Source organism: Nannobrachium achirus, assembly GCF_963921795.1.
Source record: "Nannobrachium achirus genome assembly, chromosome: 16".
Classification (NCBI taxonomy): domain Eukaryota; kingdom Metazoa; phylum Chordata; class Actinopteri; order Myctophiformes; family Myctophidae; genus Nannobrachium; species Nannobrachium achirus.
Window position 1 is genome coordinate 45514210 of NC_137823.1, and position 16430 is coordinate 45530639.

Consider the following 16430-nt stretch of genomic DNA (forward strand, 5'->3'; position numbering starts at 1 on the left):
AGATGAGCCGGCCATCCTTGACATGGAGGATCTTCTGGACAGGAGGGCCATGCGTATGGGCGGAGCCCTGGACCCTGACACCATGTCCCTGGCCTCAGTCACTGCTGTCACCACCAACGTCTCCAATAAGAGGTCCACCTCTACACACACAAACACACACGCACACACGTACATGGCACGCACGCACACACGCAGAGAGAGTAAAAAATGCACGGTGTAAAATCCCCACCCACCCACCCCTCAGACCCATAACAGGAAAGAAAACACAGGACAAAGACAAAACATGTACACATTAAGGAAAAGAAAAGAAAAGAAAAGAAAAGAAAAGAAAAGAAAAGAAATAAAATTGCACTATGTTGCAGCTACAGTTCTCTTCAATACAATTCTCTCCAACTTAATGAACTGCATGACCTCTCTAACCCAATGTGAATAAGTGGGAGGAAGCGGATCTTTCCATTTAAAAAGTAGCAGCCTTCTGGCCAGCAATGTACAGAAGGCCAAGACATTACCCTTGACGTTACTTAGTGTAACCTCCCGCGGCACAGTGCCAAATATTGCAATATAGGGAGAATGGTCAAGTGGTTGTCCAAGAACTTTTTTATCTGCAGTGTTGCAGTGTATTATCATTTTAACGACTTACCGGTATTAACACGTCACATTTTTCTATTTATGTTCTCCCTATTTTTATTGACCGCAAGAGTGAACATTATGCACCATATCAGTATAGCTCTGCCACAAAGGTATATCATTTGTTGATAATGTAATATTCTGCCCTTGCAATGTAAATGACTATTAATGAGTATTATATGCCTCTACTCCTCCAGGTCAAAGCCAGATATCAAGATAGAACCTAGTTCTGGGAGACCGGTGGATTATCAGGTGTGTGTACTTGCCTGGTGTGTGTGTGCGTGTGTGTGTGCGTGCGTGTGTGCATGTGTGCGTGCGTGTCTATTGTGTTTTCTGCCTGAGAGCAGGATGAGCCAAACAGCTGCAATCGCAGAGCAATGGGAGAACAAAAACTGAGAGGTAGTCGAGGTTAAACCTCTATTCAGCGTGTGTCTCATTGATTTAGTGTTGTATAACTATAGTACCTTTCAGACAAAGCACTGTAACATGGACGTTATCTAGACATTAGTCTGTAGGACCTGACAGGCAACGGACATTACTCTGCCAGCTGCCTTGAGTTAAGTCAGTGTAATGTTCGATTCAACCCAAACCGCTCAATGTGAGAATGGACGAGGGGATAGTTACACGAGCGAGAGGGAGTGTTGATGGCGCTTCTATTGTCGAGGAGAGACAAGCCTCCCCAGTGTGTTTGGAGGGAAACATTTGAGTGGGAAATAATCAGCGATTCAATTAAACTTCTGTGACAAACACAAACAACACCTCTTTCCGTGCCGTAGGAATGTAATATGACCTGATTATTGCAGACGGTCCCTGCACACTCGTCTGTAAACACTATAGACCAATGTTATTTGTCAAGATCTTTTGAAGGATGGCTGGTTTTTATGTAAATTCATTTGCAGCTCGTACGACATGTTTGTGTTTTAACAACATTTCGCTATTGGCCATGGAAGTATAGTTATTAAAAAAAAGGTTTTGGGTAATTTTATCGTCTATTGAGCCTTTGGGGAGCACCCCCGACAGTTTTAAGTTGCTTGATGAATTATTTTGGGGAAAAAAATAAATAAAAGAAAAATACAATAAAAATTAAGGAAAAAAGTAAATGAAAAAACACTGCATTTTTTAAGGGATGGTGTGCATTCCACAATTTGGTGGCAGTACAGTAGGAAGAGAATTTAACCATGTTTGGTCTAAAGGTGGGTGGTACCAGATACAGTATCAGTATAATTACATTCAAAATGAAATTAATTTGGCATATGGTGGGTGGTTGTTCAAGTCCATCTTTTCATTCTTTTCCATCACTGAAGCTGGCTGCCCACACAAAGCCATAAAGAAATGAGGGTGTACAGTTCAATGTACAGCTGGAACAGAGGCATGGTGTACTGATTAGTGCAACACAGTCCAACTCTGTGTGCTGTGTTTTCAACCCAACCTCCCATGTCAGCCAGTGGCCTAGATAGCATAAACCACAGCTCCTTTCAATAGCCGCAGAGCTTAAAAATACTTCATGCCTGCTTAGTGTATGTAGATTTACAATTTACAGTATGTCTTCTGTTTGCTTTCTTTCCACTGTCTGTGCTCGAGCTGTTTCCATCAGGAATAATTAAGCCATTGGGACACTGCTTTAAGCTGTAAACCTTTGGTCTTCCTTGTACACTGAATGAACTCGCTTATTCAGTCTCAGAGAATGATCACAGCCAGGCCAAGGAACTGTAATACCAAATTCTATATTGCCTGGTGTTAGGATGAATGCATTTAGTTCATGAAATGTTAGAAGGGAAGTAATTGTCTAAGCATTGTGGTAATCAGTGCCAGGATCTGAAAGACTTTGCTACCATGTGTTTACTCGGGAACATGATGCCGAGTTAACCTAAGGCCAGGGTTCCAACAAAAAGACGGCGTCGTGCCAGCGTCACACGGCGTAAAAAAATGAACCGGGGCGAATTTGAGCGTCCGACATTGACGCCGGCAGTGGAGCACCCTTCATTAATTAAAAAGGGGGTGTTCCCAGCGTTGATGTTGACGCAGCGCCCGACGCGCCCGGGGGAGCCGGGGGAGAACATGGAATGATTACCACAGGACAAAGTGACAAAGTATACATGCATCAAACTATTAACTGTGCAGTGGCTTGATTCATAATGACAGCATACACAACACTTGGCAGTCACTGGTGGGATTACATGATCTTGCTTATGTAGTCCGTTTCTGGTGCTCCCGATGTCTCCCTTCAGATCAGCATCACAGTGATCGAGGCCAGGCAGCTGTTGGGCCTGAACATGGACCCGGTGGTATGTGTGGAGATTGGAGATGACAAGAAGTACACTTCCATGAAGGAGTCTACCAACTGCCCCTATTACAACGAGGTGAGTCTGTTTTCTGTTTACCTCTCCAAGTACCTCTGGGACTGAGCTCTATTGTTATGGAAATGAGTGCCATTCGGGATTCATAGAACCATAGTTACATACGTAACTTTCGTTTTACTTTGTACTGTTGATGCGGTTCCCTTTGCTTCCAAGGAATCACAACTATAAAGCTTGAGGCTTCTGTCATAATGATGACATCAGCAGTTCTACTGGCATACCGTTAGACGAACTAAAACTCTCTGAGGTGTAGTAAACATCATCAATACCCAGAGAATTGTTGCTGAGACGAGCTGACATTTCTATTAGAAATAGGCGTTTTCAATTAGATTAGGCTGAGTCGTTGAAATAACCGAAAATATCTCAAAGTTGCCTTTGGTGGAATTCAATATTCATTAAAGAAAAACATGCCCTCCTGACAAAATTCAATTTTCCATATATATTTTTTTACATTATTTTGTATGGCTAATACTTTTCCGATGTTTAGTGTTGAGTTTTAATCTGATTCACTCAATCAATTTGTGGCAGAGCTCTCGGTTTGCGACAAAACTCTCCCTACAGTACAAGATGAAAGAGGAGTTCTTCATCTCTGTTTGCCAGAGGTGCTGAACTGTGGTGAGGGTTGTGTTTATCTCTGCCCTGTCTTTGTGGAGCAGCATTATTATCTATTATTGATCCTTTCTGTTGGTCTATAAGGCCCTTGTGAGGTGTGAAACCTAGTGTAGTGAAGATAATAAAAAAAATATATATACTGTCTGTGCCACTGACCTTTCGAAATTGCATTGAGATGTCAGTTTGTTTGTATGTGTAGTGATGCGCGGAAGCAGGGATTGAACCCGAGGCTCCCATGCACTCGCCAGACCAACACACAACCCGTCGTGCCAATAGGGCTGAACCCAATTAGCAGGGCTGTCGTGCACTGGATCTTGGCTGTTCTACTTCTAACTATGGAGGCTATAATCACCCCCCAATCTTTGGAGCGTGTCCTCGTGCTTCACACTTCACACGCCGCGGACCGCCGCACACACCGTCCGTCATGTCCCTCGCGGGAGGATATCGCGCTCCTCGTCCTGCTGTCTACACCACATTGTAGTGATGCGCGGAAGTGGGGATTGAACCCGAGGCTCCCACTCGCCGGACCAACACACAACCCCTCGTGCCAATAGGGATGAGCCGGATTGGCAGGGCTGTTGTGTGCTGGGTCTTGGCTGTACTAACTATGGGGGCTACATAATGCTTAGAAGAGAACCTTAATGGCTGCTCCAGTGTGTTCTGTACGGTTGATACCTTCATGACTCAGGGATAGTTCATTTTATTTATTTTTTTTCTTTAGGGATGTGATGCTGAGGGGAGGAAATTATCCTGGTGACATTTCCCTCTTTTTTAGGTAGAAGGTATTAGATTCTGTCAGTCATTCTCCCTTTTATGCCCATATATAGAGATCCCTCATGTCATTAGTATATATATATATATATATATATATATATATATATATATATATATATGCCTATATATGGGCGTATTGGGTTTGTTTATGGTTATGTCTGAGTCAGAATGACGTGACCGTGGTCCTGCCAATATACAGTATGGCCATATCGCGTTGGTTTATGGTGATGGCAAGGCCTTTACATGCGGAAAAAACTGACAATATTGTCCAAATGTGGACAAATTCAGACCGGTCTGCTTTTTTCCGTGCAAAGACCTTCAGAGCCCGCCGGCCGTCCCATTAGCCAATTTAATACAGGAAAGAAGTAAAAAAATATCCATACATAATCTCTCATTATTTACTTTGCTATCTTTTCTGTACAGTCCTCTGTTTCTATTTCTAAAGGACAGAAATACAAAGATGCTCTGCTCTGGGTGCTACAGATAATGGGCTATTGCCTTGATATTCCTTTCAGATTTGTTAAGAGATTCCCCATGCGATACGGTACTGGGTACTGTACTGTACTGCACTGCACTGCACTGTCAGTGTACTGTAGACTTCCTCTGCTCCACATGAATGGGAATCTCAACATAAACCCACAGATAGCAGGTTTCCTGTAAGGTCTTAATGAGAGTCACTGGTACAGATTTCTTCAAGAGATTTAGATGGGATCATCAATTAAATCAAATTAATATGATTAAATGTAATGAGTTCCCAGACATAAGCTGGAGAACAGCTCATTCAGATGCAGAATGTTACACTCTTTGAATTGACAGACTTCTCTCTTCTCTTTCCAGTATTTTGTTTTTGACTTCCACGTCCCACCAGATGTCATGTTTGACAAGATCATCAAGCTCTCAGTAAGTAAATCACTACCATACAGTTCTGTATGTGCATAATACAAAACTGATGCACTTCAATGAAGTAGTTCAGCCATTATAGACAGGCTTGCCTTGCATTTCTTGCCATGTCGTCTATACGTTCTCGCTCTCTCTATCAAACATTCCCAGTTACAGTATGTTCTTGTCAGTGCAGTTTCCAAGACAACCATGTAGGCCTATATAGTACTTAAATATTTTACATTCCGCTCTTTCTAACTAGGTCATTCACTCCAAGAACCTTCTACGCAGTGGGACCTTGGTTGGTACCTTCAAAATGGATGTCGGGACAGTTTACTCTCAGCCTGGTGAGCTTTTAGATTTGGTTTAAATGTTAATCTAGTCTGTCAATGACAACATCGTTTGCAATAATCAGCAATAATCGTACACTTTCTTTCAATGTGCGTCATATCATTCATATGTCACATTGCCACATGTCAAAATACAGCTGTGGTTTTCTAAGTCATTGTGTCCCAGCAAAGTGGAAATTATTATTATTTAAGTGCCTCCAAATCCATGTTGTTTTTTTGTTGCTAGGCTTATCGCAACAGTCTAGTGGCAGAGGAGGATGAATTAAATAATGCAATTAAAATTGCTTTATTGATCAATTGACTCATTCATTGACATCCTTACCAGAGCACCAGTTCTACCACAAGTGGGCCATGATGTCTGACCCCGATGGCATCACAGCAGGCTGTAAAGGATACATCAAATGTGACATCGCTGTAGTAGGGAAGGGTGACAACATCAAGACACCTCATAAGGCCAACGAGACAGACGAAGATGACATAGAAGGGTAAGTGGGACTTAGGGGAAACATCACTTGTGTAAAAGACAAATTAAATGAACCCTGAATGAAGTATTGACACATTAAAATGATATTGGACTTGGATTTATTACCTTATATTGGTAAATATTAGTCAGTGAGTGTCAGGAGTACCTGCTGAATGTTCTAATTTGTCATATAAAACAGTAGTTCTCAACCTGTGGGTTGTGTCCCCCAGGGGGTCCCCACATGATTTTGGGGGGGGTCCCCCAGAATATCCAACCTACAACTTGTAGATCGGCTATTTTCAGAGTCTGAATTATTTTGGGGGTCCCCAGTTCAAATATGATCATTGTGGGGGGTCCCAAGTTCAAATATGATATGATTTATGATTTGGGGGTCGTTTATTATGGGGGGTTTTATATTATAAAACACTGGGATACTCAAACTAAGTAAATTACATTCAGATTCCTAAATGTCCCTGAATGTCATTGAAATGCCTCTTTAGTTACGGTACATTAACAATACAATGTGATTTACAACACCAAACGTTGTTTCAAGATGTGCCCCAAAGGCAAGTCTATCATCTTCAATCATTTTCCAAGTCTCTATATCTTTATAACTGTGTTTTCACAGTAACTAAATGTTATTGCTACTTTTTACAGTATTGTTTGTCATCTGAGTAGCATGTGATCCATTATTCCTCATCACAGTAATTGTTTCCCCCCTTGTGAATTTGACAGGAACCTATTGCTTCCTGAGGGGGTCCCCCCAGAGAGACAGTGGGCCAGGTTCTATGTGAAGATCTACCGAGCCGAGGGTCTTCCTAAAATGAACACCAGCATCATGGCCAATGTGAAGAAGGCCTTCATAGGAGAGAATCGAGACCTTGTAGATCCCTACGTACAAGTGCAGTTTGCTGGGCAGAAAGTATGTCTCTCCTCATTCGACGTTTTTTACGACGCACAATTCTATCATTTGTTTATCCCATGACTGTTCCTCTAAAAGTTTGTGCATATTTCTAGTTATCTCTTGCAAATAAATTCATGGGTAATTTTTACATACTTCATTATCTGCCCAATTGTTTTGGAAAGTTCCATTATCAGTCGTATCATTAAAGTTGCGCCAGGGATATATAAAGTACTGTAGAGAAGTCCAGAACGGTTGTGTTACTGAATGCTAAATTAAATTAAAATATTTATATTGATGTTTGAATGTAGTCAGTAAAGTGGTGCTAGCCTACAGTTCTACTCAAGTACAGTTACAGTATTGATTGATTGATTGATTGATTGAAGGCTTTATTAGAAGTTTGCATAGGAAAATGTACAGATTCATGACGGTACAGTTCACTGGTACAAGGTCTACTAAAAGGAGATCCATGAAAAGACTAAGCTTATTTCAACAGGAAACCATTTAAGTATCTCATATAACATTGAATGACAGACAAATAGAACACAGTACTATGCAGTAGATATGTAAAGAAAAAAAGAAAACAGTAGGTCTATACAATCAGTAAGTACAGTATATACAATATATACAAGGAAGGGGCAGGTAACAGTAAGTCTAAACAATCAGTATGTACAGTATATACAAGGAAGGGGCAGGGAGGGTAGGGTTGGGCTAGGTTTTTACCAGTTGTGAACGGCTGCTGCCTGTAAGTGGTTTTTTAGGGCAATTTTAAAGGATGCTAGTGATCCACACTCCTTTATGGCCTTCGGTAAGGCATTCCACATTTTTGTGGTGTAGCAGAAGAACGAGTTCGACCCTTTCTTTGTTACAGTTATAAAGTAGTTATAAGTAGCCTAAGTAAGTAATGGCATTTTATTTATGTAGCACTTCTCACAGAGAGATCTCACAAATTGCTTCACATACAATGAGATTAAAAACAAAACAAGGTATTGAAGCAGAGAAAGCCTGTAGAATTCATCTCAAGCAGGACAACAACACAACCATGGACATAAAATCATGTAGCATGATTGAAACTTGTTCAAATTGTAGCGTTTTAAGGTTGTTCCACAGAGGCTGCAGCTCACAAGAGCATTCCAAAGTTTAGGCACTACAGCCTTTTGTTTTTGAGCGGTGGTCACACCGTCTCCTATACGTGGCCGTGTGTGCGTGTCTGTATGTAGCCTGAGTCTGTATGTAGCCTGCAATACCTTTAATGACCACACAAGTTAAGGGAGGGGCGCTGTTGTTCAGGCCAGGCACACTCACTCTCACACACACACGCACACGCATGCATGCATGCACACACACACACACGCACGCACACACACGCACACGCACACGCACACGCACACGCACACGCACACGCACACACACACACACACACATGCAGCCTCCACTGCTCTGTTCACACGGGTGTGATTTTTAGTGTGTGATTTGGTGTCGTAACTCTATGTTAACCCAGGGGAAGACTTCAGTCCAGAAGAGCAGTTATGAGCCAGTCTGGAACGAGCAGATCATCTTCACTGAGATGTTCCCTCCACTCTGCAAACGCATGAAAGTCCAGATACGAGACTCTGATAAGGTCAACGACGTTGCCATAGGAACACACTTCATCGACCTGCGCAAGATATCCAATGACGGCGACAAAGGTAAAATACGCCTTGAAATGTGGTGTCAGTGTGGTTAAGTACTGTAGCATTGATTTGTTGTCAGGCTTATTAATTAGCCAGTCTAAACTAGACTGTCTTATTACATGTATGTGGCAATTAGCCCTGCTGGAATGGCTTGTTGAAGGTTCGTTATTTTCATCAGGTCATTGGAGCAAGATGACCTTTATGACCCTATCATGATGGCTGTGTAGTTATGTTAACATTCAATAGATTGTCAATCAATGCACTGTATTAACCACTTAACCGAATGTCCCTATTCTGGGCTTGTCAAAGTGGGCACACATTAGATAAACTTTCAACTAAAATAGGCCACATTCAGCAAAAAAATGCAGATGTACTTGTAGATCTGCGCACAAAATAGATGATCTACAAGCTCACAACTTGTTGCGCCTGCGACGTGTTGTGAGCTTGTAAAACGTCTAATTTCTGTCACGACCACACACACAAGACACACAAGACACACACACAAGACACACACACACACACACGCGCGCGCACGCACGCACGCACGCACGCACGCACGCACGCACGCACGCACGCACGCACGCACACACACACACACACACACACACACACACACACACGTGTTGGAGGAGAAGTCACTCATGCAGAACTGTCAAGAGCTCCACGATGCTCCCGTTGCTTGAGACCGACTAGAGAGCAGGAAACATGCCCCGAGCATGGGAGGAGAAAAGCGAGAGCCTGGAAACTCATTTTTGACGCCTAGTTTGTTGAAAACATTTTTTGCGGTAAATGTCTCATGAAGTTGTGGAATCTTCATCATTTTTACACCTCTAAATGCTAGTTTACATTTTTGTTATCACAATTCGCATTCTCACGGCAGTCAGCTCTCTCCGGGAGACAGACGCCCCTACTGTACTCTCTGTACAGTAGCGGCGTGACGTCATCAACAATATTAGCCTAGCACAGGGGTCTTCAACAGGGGGTCCTCAGAGTTATTTTTCTCCTTTTTTATATAAACCACTTGAACCCTAGTGTCCATATTCTGAGAACTTTTGCCAAAAATAGCAGCGCGAGGCCGCGGCGTTGTGAGCTTGTAGATCGGCTATTTTCGGCAAAGAGCTTTGGTGTAGAGGGGGAAAAGAGCGGACTAAGTACATAGTGAAAGGTCAAGTTTGTTAAGCATTGACGGTTCAATTGGTTAATTATCTGAAAACACAAATGAAACTATGGAATCTATGAACAGGTTTTGGGGGTCCCTGCTTCATCTCGCTCTCAAATAAGGGGTCCTTTGCCTGAAACCGTTGAAGACCCCTGGCCTAGCAGATAAACCTGATTTACCTTGTTTTTGTCATCACAGCTTTAAATAAATGTACTCAGTTAGTGTACACCACCATCATGCCATCTGCTTCTCTTCCTTTCCCCCCCTGGTCCTCCAGGCTTCCTGCCCACCATGGGCCCAGCCTGGGTCAACATGTATGGATCCACCCGCCAGTACACCCTGATGGACGAGCACCAGGACCTCAACGAGGGGCTGGGCGAGGGCGTGTCCTTCAGGGCCCGCCTCCTGGTCTCCGTCGCCATGGAGATCCTGGACGTCACCAACGCAGAGATCATGAGCTCCACGGAGGTGCTGGTGGAGCCCGTGTCCAACATCTCAGAGGTGAGCAGCAGCTCATTGGCCTGGCTGGATGAGTGGTCGCTGGGTAATTACAGTAGCATTCGTGGGCTCGTTAACTGGCTTGTATATTGTGTAACTCATTATTGACCTGTGACTGACTAAGCTTAATTCATTGTCATAAAATTTCCCTGATTGTTTTTAATCTCCTCCATGGAGATAATTGCATTCGGCACCCTGTGCATGTGTGTGTGTAACAATCAGTACTTGTTTGTGGTTAAATCATGATCCATGACAGTGCCTGAGATGCTAACAGAGCAATGAAACACACCTACTGTACATGGACGTACTCTGATCTCTCATGGGTTTCCCCACTGTACTTCCCCATGTGGTCTTCAGTGCCTCACCTGACCTACTGTAGCAGGGCAGCCGGCACACTCAAACTTTCTCTGAATTCAGTTTTTAGTTTGAAAGTTATCCTCTGGTGAAAGCAATACTGCGGTCCAGTAATGTAGTTTATGAGAGCCTCAGGATGTTGTGCCCTTTTATCCGTCTGCCATCAAAGGTCTGATGTCTACAGATCTATTGCTCTATATTGTGTTGTTAACTGCTCATTAGGGAAATAACCACGCCTGGCTGTCAGGTTGTGAATGCTTACCACGGGGGGGCTCTATATCCTTCATACTGTAGCAGACTACCCTGGGGGCAGCTCCTGGTTAGGGATGTATTGCCAAGAAGGAGAGTGAGTCGGGCTTTCAGAAAAATACATAATAAAATGACAAATCCTTTATCCACCAGGAAAAAAAGTTTTGCGTATGTTTCACACTACACTGCCTCAAAATAATGAGTATCAAAGGAGAGAAACGTTTTATTTTAGTTCCTTTGTTAGTTAGTATATTTGCTCCCAGGGCGGAAAGGAATGGATTGGCACAGAGCATAAAAACACCATCCAAAACAAGAAGCAGTGACAAATTCCATCTACAGACGGTGCAGACGATCACGCAGCGACCCTCCCTGGAACCTACATCCCCTCCTCCCATCCCCTAGCCATTATCCATCTCTTCCTCCCATTCCCGATTCATTATTCTTTGCTCATAATCTTTCATTAAATACCTTTAAACTTTCATGGCGTGTTTCTTGAATAACATCAGAATTATACACATGACGACAGAAACATACAGTACAGATACAATGTTTTGGATAAGTTATAGCTGTTAAGTAAAATAAATCACACTCTTTTATTCAGCAACTGCTTAACAAAGTGGATTTTTGTGGGCAGCAGGGTCCAAAATGTTTCATGTTCTTCTTCTCTCCCTCAGAGTGCCACAGGAAAAATAGACGAGTTCTTTCTGTTTGGCTCCTTCTTGGAGGCCACCATGATTGACAGGAAGATTGGTGACAAACAAATCAGCTTTGAAGTTACGATCGGTAAGTTAAGCCGATTTCTTTCTTCTTTTATTCAGGCGAGTTTATTTGAGTTAGTGTAATAACTGTGGTTGTGAAATTGCACTGCTTTAGTAAAAGCTCTTAAGGGCAGTTAAGCCACTTTAGTCCATGAAACCTCACACAGTTAGCAGGCATTAGCAGGGTCATTCCCACTTTACGCTTAGGCATGGGAGCTTTACATTAAAAATGTATAATTATTACCCATACTGCCACACTGTCTGAAGGAATCGAACAAAAACAAGTTAGACTCTTTATGTACCCGAGGGTGTGCACAAGATGTAATAATAAAAAACCACCTTGAACCTTGAGACTAATCTAATTTGACTGATGTTGATACCATCTAATGACACCATCGATGTAGCCTCTGGAACATTGTGTGATGAAATACTTAAATGAAGTCAACAGACAGTTTCACTGACTGAGTAACTTACAGTACTGCACTCCTTTCTCCCCAGGTAACTATGGTAACCAGCTAGACGGAGTAAGTAAGCCTGCATCGTCGAACAAGAAGAGAAAAGACGGGGAGAGTGAAGAGGAGGAGTCTGAGCTGATCCAGAACAGCAGTGAGGATGAGGCAGATGAAGACAGCGATCTGGTCTCTGTGTCGTCCACTCCCCCCATGAAGCCCTTCATCACTGACAGGTCTGAGGGCATTGATCACTAGGGCAGTGATTCTCCAACTCTTTTCATTTCAAGAACCCCCAGTTTACTATGCATTAGGTCAGGGGATCGAAACATTTCTGTTACCACGGACGGACTGGCTGTGCAGTTCATAAAATGATTGCGGACCCGGGGGTTACTCGGCCGGGAGGGGCAGGGTAGTCAGACATCAATCACAAAACGCAGAAGTTGACTGCCAGTCAATGAATGGCTGCTATTTATATATTGTTATATCATTACATAATGTTATATCATTGACCTAAATGGCGTTATCATCAAGGATATGTTGATTAAAAAAGTTAATGTCTGTAACTCTGTATCAGGTTGACTTGACTTGACTTTGGACAGGTGGAAAACTTTAGTTAAACTTGCAGAGTGACGCATTACTTTACCTGGGTTACATCTTCTGATAGTTGTACTTGAATGTTGACATGAAATAACAATCCTGACATGGGACAAAACACTGAAATAACACATAGATACGCCGTTATACTACTTGAAGCTTGTTATAAAGATGACAAGGATTCATCATTGATGTCACTGTTATGCAATACGGAAGTAGCAAGGAAGTAGGTGCTCTGCTGTGTGGAAAATCTTGGTGGTGACGCTAGGTTATAGACTCACGTTGCCTGCGCATATTTGTACAATCCATAAATCTGTAATTCCTGACCGCCTTCTTGCTTACCGGTGGCACACGCGGTTGGGAACCTCTGCATTAGGCCACAGACCCCAAAGGTGTATAAATGGAACCAAATGGGCACGGTTCCATTCGTTCACTGCATTAGAGAACAATTTGCTACTCGATTAAGTTTCAGCACATAACCGTTGTAGTGCTCTTCAAATCAATTTGTGTTTCACAGTCAATAAAACAGTAATGATCAGAAGCTGATGAGATCAGCAACAACAATATTTATGATGCAATCCAGATTCCCCTTTCTGTCTGTTTTGACCTTTCTCTGTGTTCCTACAATTCCCATGGTGCATTTCATGGGCAAGCACCATCCTGTCACAGCCATAAGGTCTATCTAGGCATCATTACCTCGATCTGAATCAGCAAGATATTAAGTCAAGATATTATGCTGTAAACAAAGTGAATAAGGAAACTGAAATTCACTGAAATTCATGTGGAAACTCTATTTTTGCCATTCATCATACAAGAAGTATGTAGGGCTTAAGACAAGTGGTTGAAAAAGACTTGTGCTTGCGTGAGCGTATGTGCGTGCGTACACATTTGGGGGTGTCTCAGCTTCTCTCTGGTGTAAAAAGGGGGTTCCAAGGACAAAAGGTTGGGAACCACTGAATCATAGCATGAGACCGAACTTCTTCAGACAATTTGTACTAACTTTGAATTGATCACTAGGGTCCTGTTTGTGGCTCTCCGGCTGTGTTCCAGCTCATTCGTTTTATTCCTTTTTTCATGGTTGGTCGCACTGCCCAGGAACTACTTTCACCTTCCGTACTTGGAAAAGAAGCCCTGTATCTACATCAAGAGCTGGTGGCAGGACCAGAGGAGACGGCTGTACAACTCCAACATAATGGACAAGATAGCTGACAAGCTGGTCAGTAAGCACAGTTCTTCATTGTGTGGCCAGTATAGAATAGATTCACCATAAAATCCTCTGAGTTTATAAGTGTAACCAAATAGACCTTCACAGGTCCATTTGGTTACGCTTGAAGGAACTAAGCATTTTACAGTCTACATTCTTAAATCATTTGATTTCTGTATCCATGATTTAATAGGTAGATGGATGGGAATAATAATAAAAAAAAGTCAATACATTTACAAAAAGACCAGATAAAACCTTATTGATCACTGAGTGGTCAGTAGCGGTGCAGAAGCTAGTACTAACAGGAGATACTGTAGATATAGATAGGAGTAGAATACATCTCATTGCATACAGTATAATAAGAATATTTCACCACAGCACCAAATGAGTCTTGAATATGCATGAACTGTGTATTTTGCAGCTATTTCTGCAGCTATTGTATCATGTGTTATTCCCACAGGAAGAGGGCCTGAATGACGTTCAGGAGATCATTAAGACCGAGAAGACCTTTCCAGAGAGAAGACTCCGGGGAGTTTTGGAGGAGCTGAGTGTTGGCTGCAGGTATATTCTGCTTTATGTAATGATCTGTATGGAATGCCTCTGCATAATGTATCAGGCTGTAGAGTTGGGCCGATAATGGATATTTCAATATTGATTAGTGCAAGAGAAAATATTGATAATATCGAACTATAATGACAGCAAAGCATGTGGTTGTGACATTAAAGTCCATATAATGTCATGTTGGAGCATTATCTAGGTCAGGGGTCTTCAACGTTTTCAGGCCAGGGACCCCTTTGCTGAGAGAGCGATGAAACAGGGACCCCCTCTACATATTGTATAAATGTGTGATGCAGATTTTCACCGATTTCATAGATAGATTCATAGACTTGTTTGACCGCACTGTCATCAGTCTATGTTGGATTCATGTTAATGTTTATTTTCAGACATTTAACCACTTAAATCGTCGATTTTTGTAAACTTGACCTTTCACTAATATGTACTGTACTTGGTCTGCTCTTTTTTACCTCTACACCAAACCTATTTGCCGAAAATAGCCGATCTACAAGCTCAAGCTAAATTCTCCTTGGAATAGCGATTCAAGTTGTTAATTTAGAATAATTATCCTATCACACATGGATTTGGCGCCCCCCCTGTAGTAACTCTAAGGACCCCCTAGGGGTCCCGGACCCCCTGTTGAAGACCCCTGATCTAGGTTATCTAACTTTCTTATCGTGATGATCAGGACATAGCAGTAACACTGTGAGGAATTTGATTTGAACGTTGAAAAGTGGACGTGTGTCTCTACTGTTAATAAGTGTACTTTGTCTCCTTTCCTCTGTCACGTCCAGTCGCTTTGTGACGCTGGCCAACAAGGATGGGAACCACGCAGGCAAGACCAAACTGGACAGAGAAAGGCTCAAGTCCTGCATAAGAGAAATGGTATGCTGGTATGACATGACAGAGGGAGAGAGAGAGAGAGAGAGAGAGAGAGAGAGAGACAGACAGAGAGACAGACAGACAGACAGACAGACAGACAGACAGACAGACAGAAATGAGGAAGGCAGGGAACGAGCCGAGTCAGTGTGTTTGTAGTGTAGGAAGTAATTTCAATATATATTACAGCTACCATACCATTAAATTACTAATTATGAAGCCTTCGTTCCCTATAATGGGGTGCTAGATTGGACGGGAGAATCAATTTATTGCAAACGATTTTACATTTTTTAAAAGTTCTCTTCCTGATTTGAGGGAATTGAAGCAAAAGTAGGTCGACTCCACTCTTGGTGTGTGTGTGTGTGTGTGTGTGTGTGTGTGTGCGTGCGTGCGTGTGTGTTCCTGAGTGCATGCACATGTCTTATACCATGAGATAATGACTGATGACGGTGCCCACGTTCCTGTCTCCTTACAGGACAGCATGGGCCAGCAGGCCAAGCAGCTTCGCACTCAGGTGAAGAAGAATACGGTCAAAGACAAGCTCAAGCTGGTGCAGAACTTCCTGCAAAGGCTCCGTTTCCTTGCCGACGAGGTAAAGAGATTAATTTGCGTGTGTCTTTTTTTAGATGTCTGCTTGGTGAAGTCGCACAGAATCTGTTTGAAATCAAATGTCGTAGAACACCATCTGTGAGAAAAGAGGCAGGAACTGTGTTAAGAAGAGAAATATATACAGTATATCGATGCTGTTGGGTGTTACTTGTCTTGTTAGTACTTTTCATTGGTTAATTATTTATAAAACATCTTAACCACTTTCAACCTGGCATCCTTATTTTGGATAATATGTTATTTTAATTAATGTATGAATCTGAAAAATTTGGGCAGATTTTCTTCCTTGGCTTACTGAGAGTGTGCGTGCAAAGTTTCACACCGTTCGGTCCAGTAGTGCCTGAAATTAGCTGTTCACAAATGGACTAACAAACAAACGGACAGGGGCAAAATCATATTCTCTGGCCTTCGGCCGTTGGGCCTGGCAGGGATAACTACAATAAATATAGGAGCAGAATTGATAAGGTGGTGATGAGAGCTTCAGGC

General features: G+C 42.5%; 1 protein-coding gene across 1 annotated transcript in view; it reads left to right on the forward strand.

Moving 5' to 3' along the window:
• The window catches only part of otofa (otoferlin a), a gene marked incomplete at both ends in the record, with an annotated part of 141530 nt that overhangs the window by 90040 nt on the left and 35060 nt on the right, over window positions 1–16430 (forward strand). Inside the window, 15 exons of the mRNA XM_080744973.1 lie at window positions 3–132; window positions 825–879; window positions 2856–2987; window positions 5208–5270; window positions 5512–5596; window positions 5925–6084; window positions 6798–6984; window positions 8465–8651; window positions 10073–10296; window positions 11571–11679; window positions 12153–12339; window positions 13796–13916; window positions 14365–14465; window positions 15254–15344; window positions 15814–15930. Coding sequence (XP_080601099.1) covers window positions 3–132; window positions 825–879; window positions 2856–2987; window positions 5208–5270; window positions 5512–5596; window positions 5925–6084; window positions 6798–6984; window positions 8465–8651; window positions 10073–10296; window positions 11571–11679; window positions 12153–12339; window positions 13796–13916; window positions 14365–14465; window positions 15254–15344; window positions 15814–15930 — 1949 coding nt within the window. The remainder of the gene's footprint in view (window positions 1–2; window positions 133–824; window positions 880–2855; window positions 2988–5207; window positions 5271–5511; window positions 5597–5924; window positions 6085–6797; window positions 6985–8464; window positions 8652–10072; window positions 10297–11570; window positions 11680–12152; window positions 12340–13795; window positions 13917–14364; window positions 14466–15253; window positions 15345–15813; window positions 15931–16430) is intronic.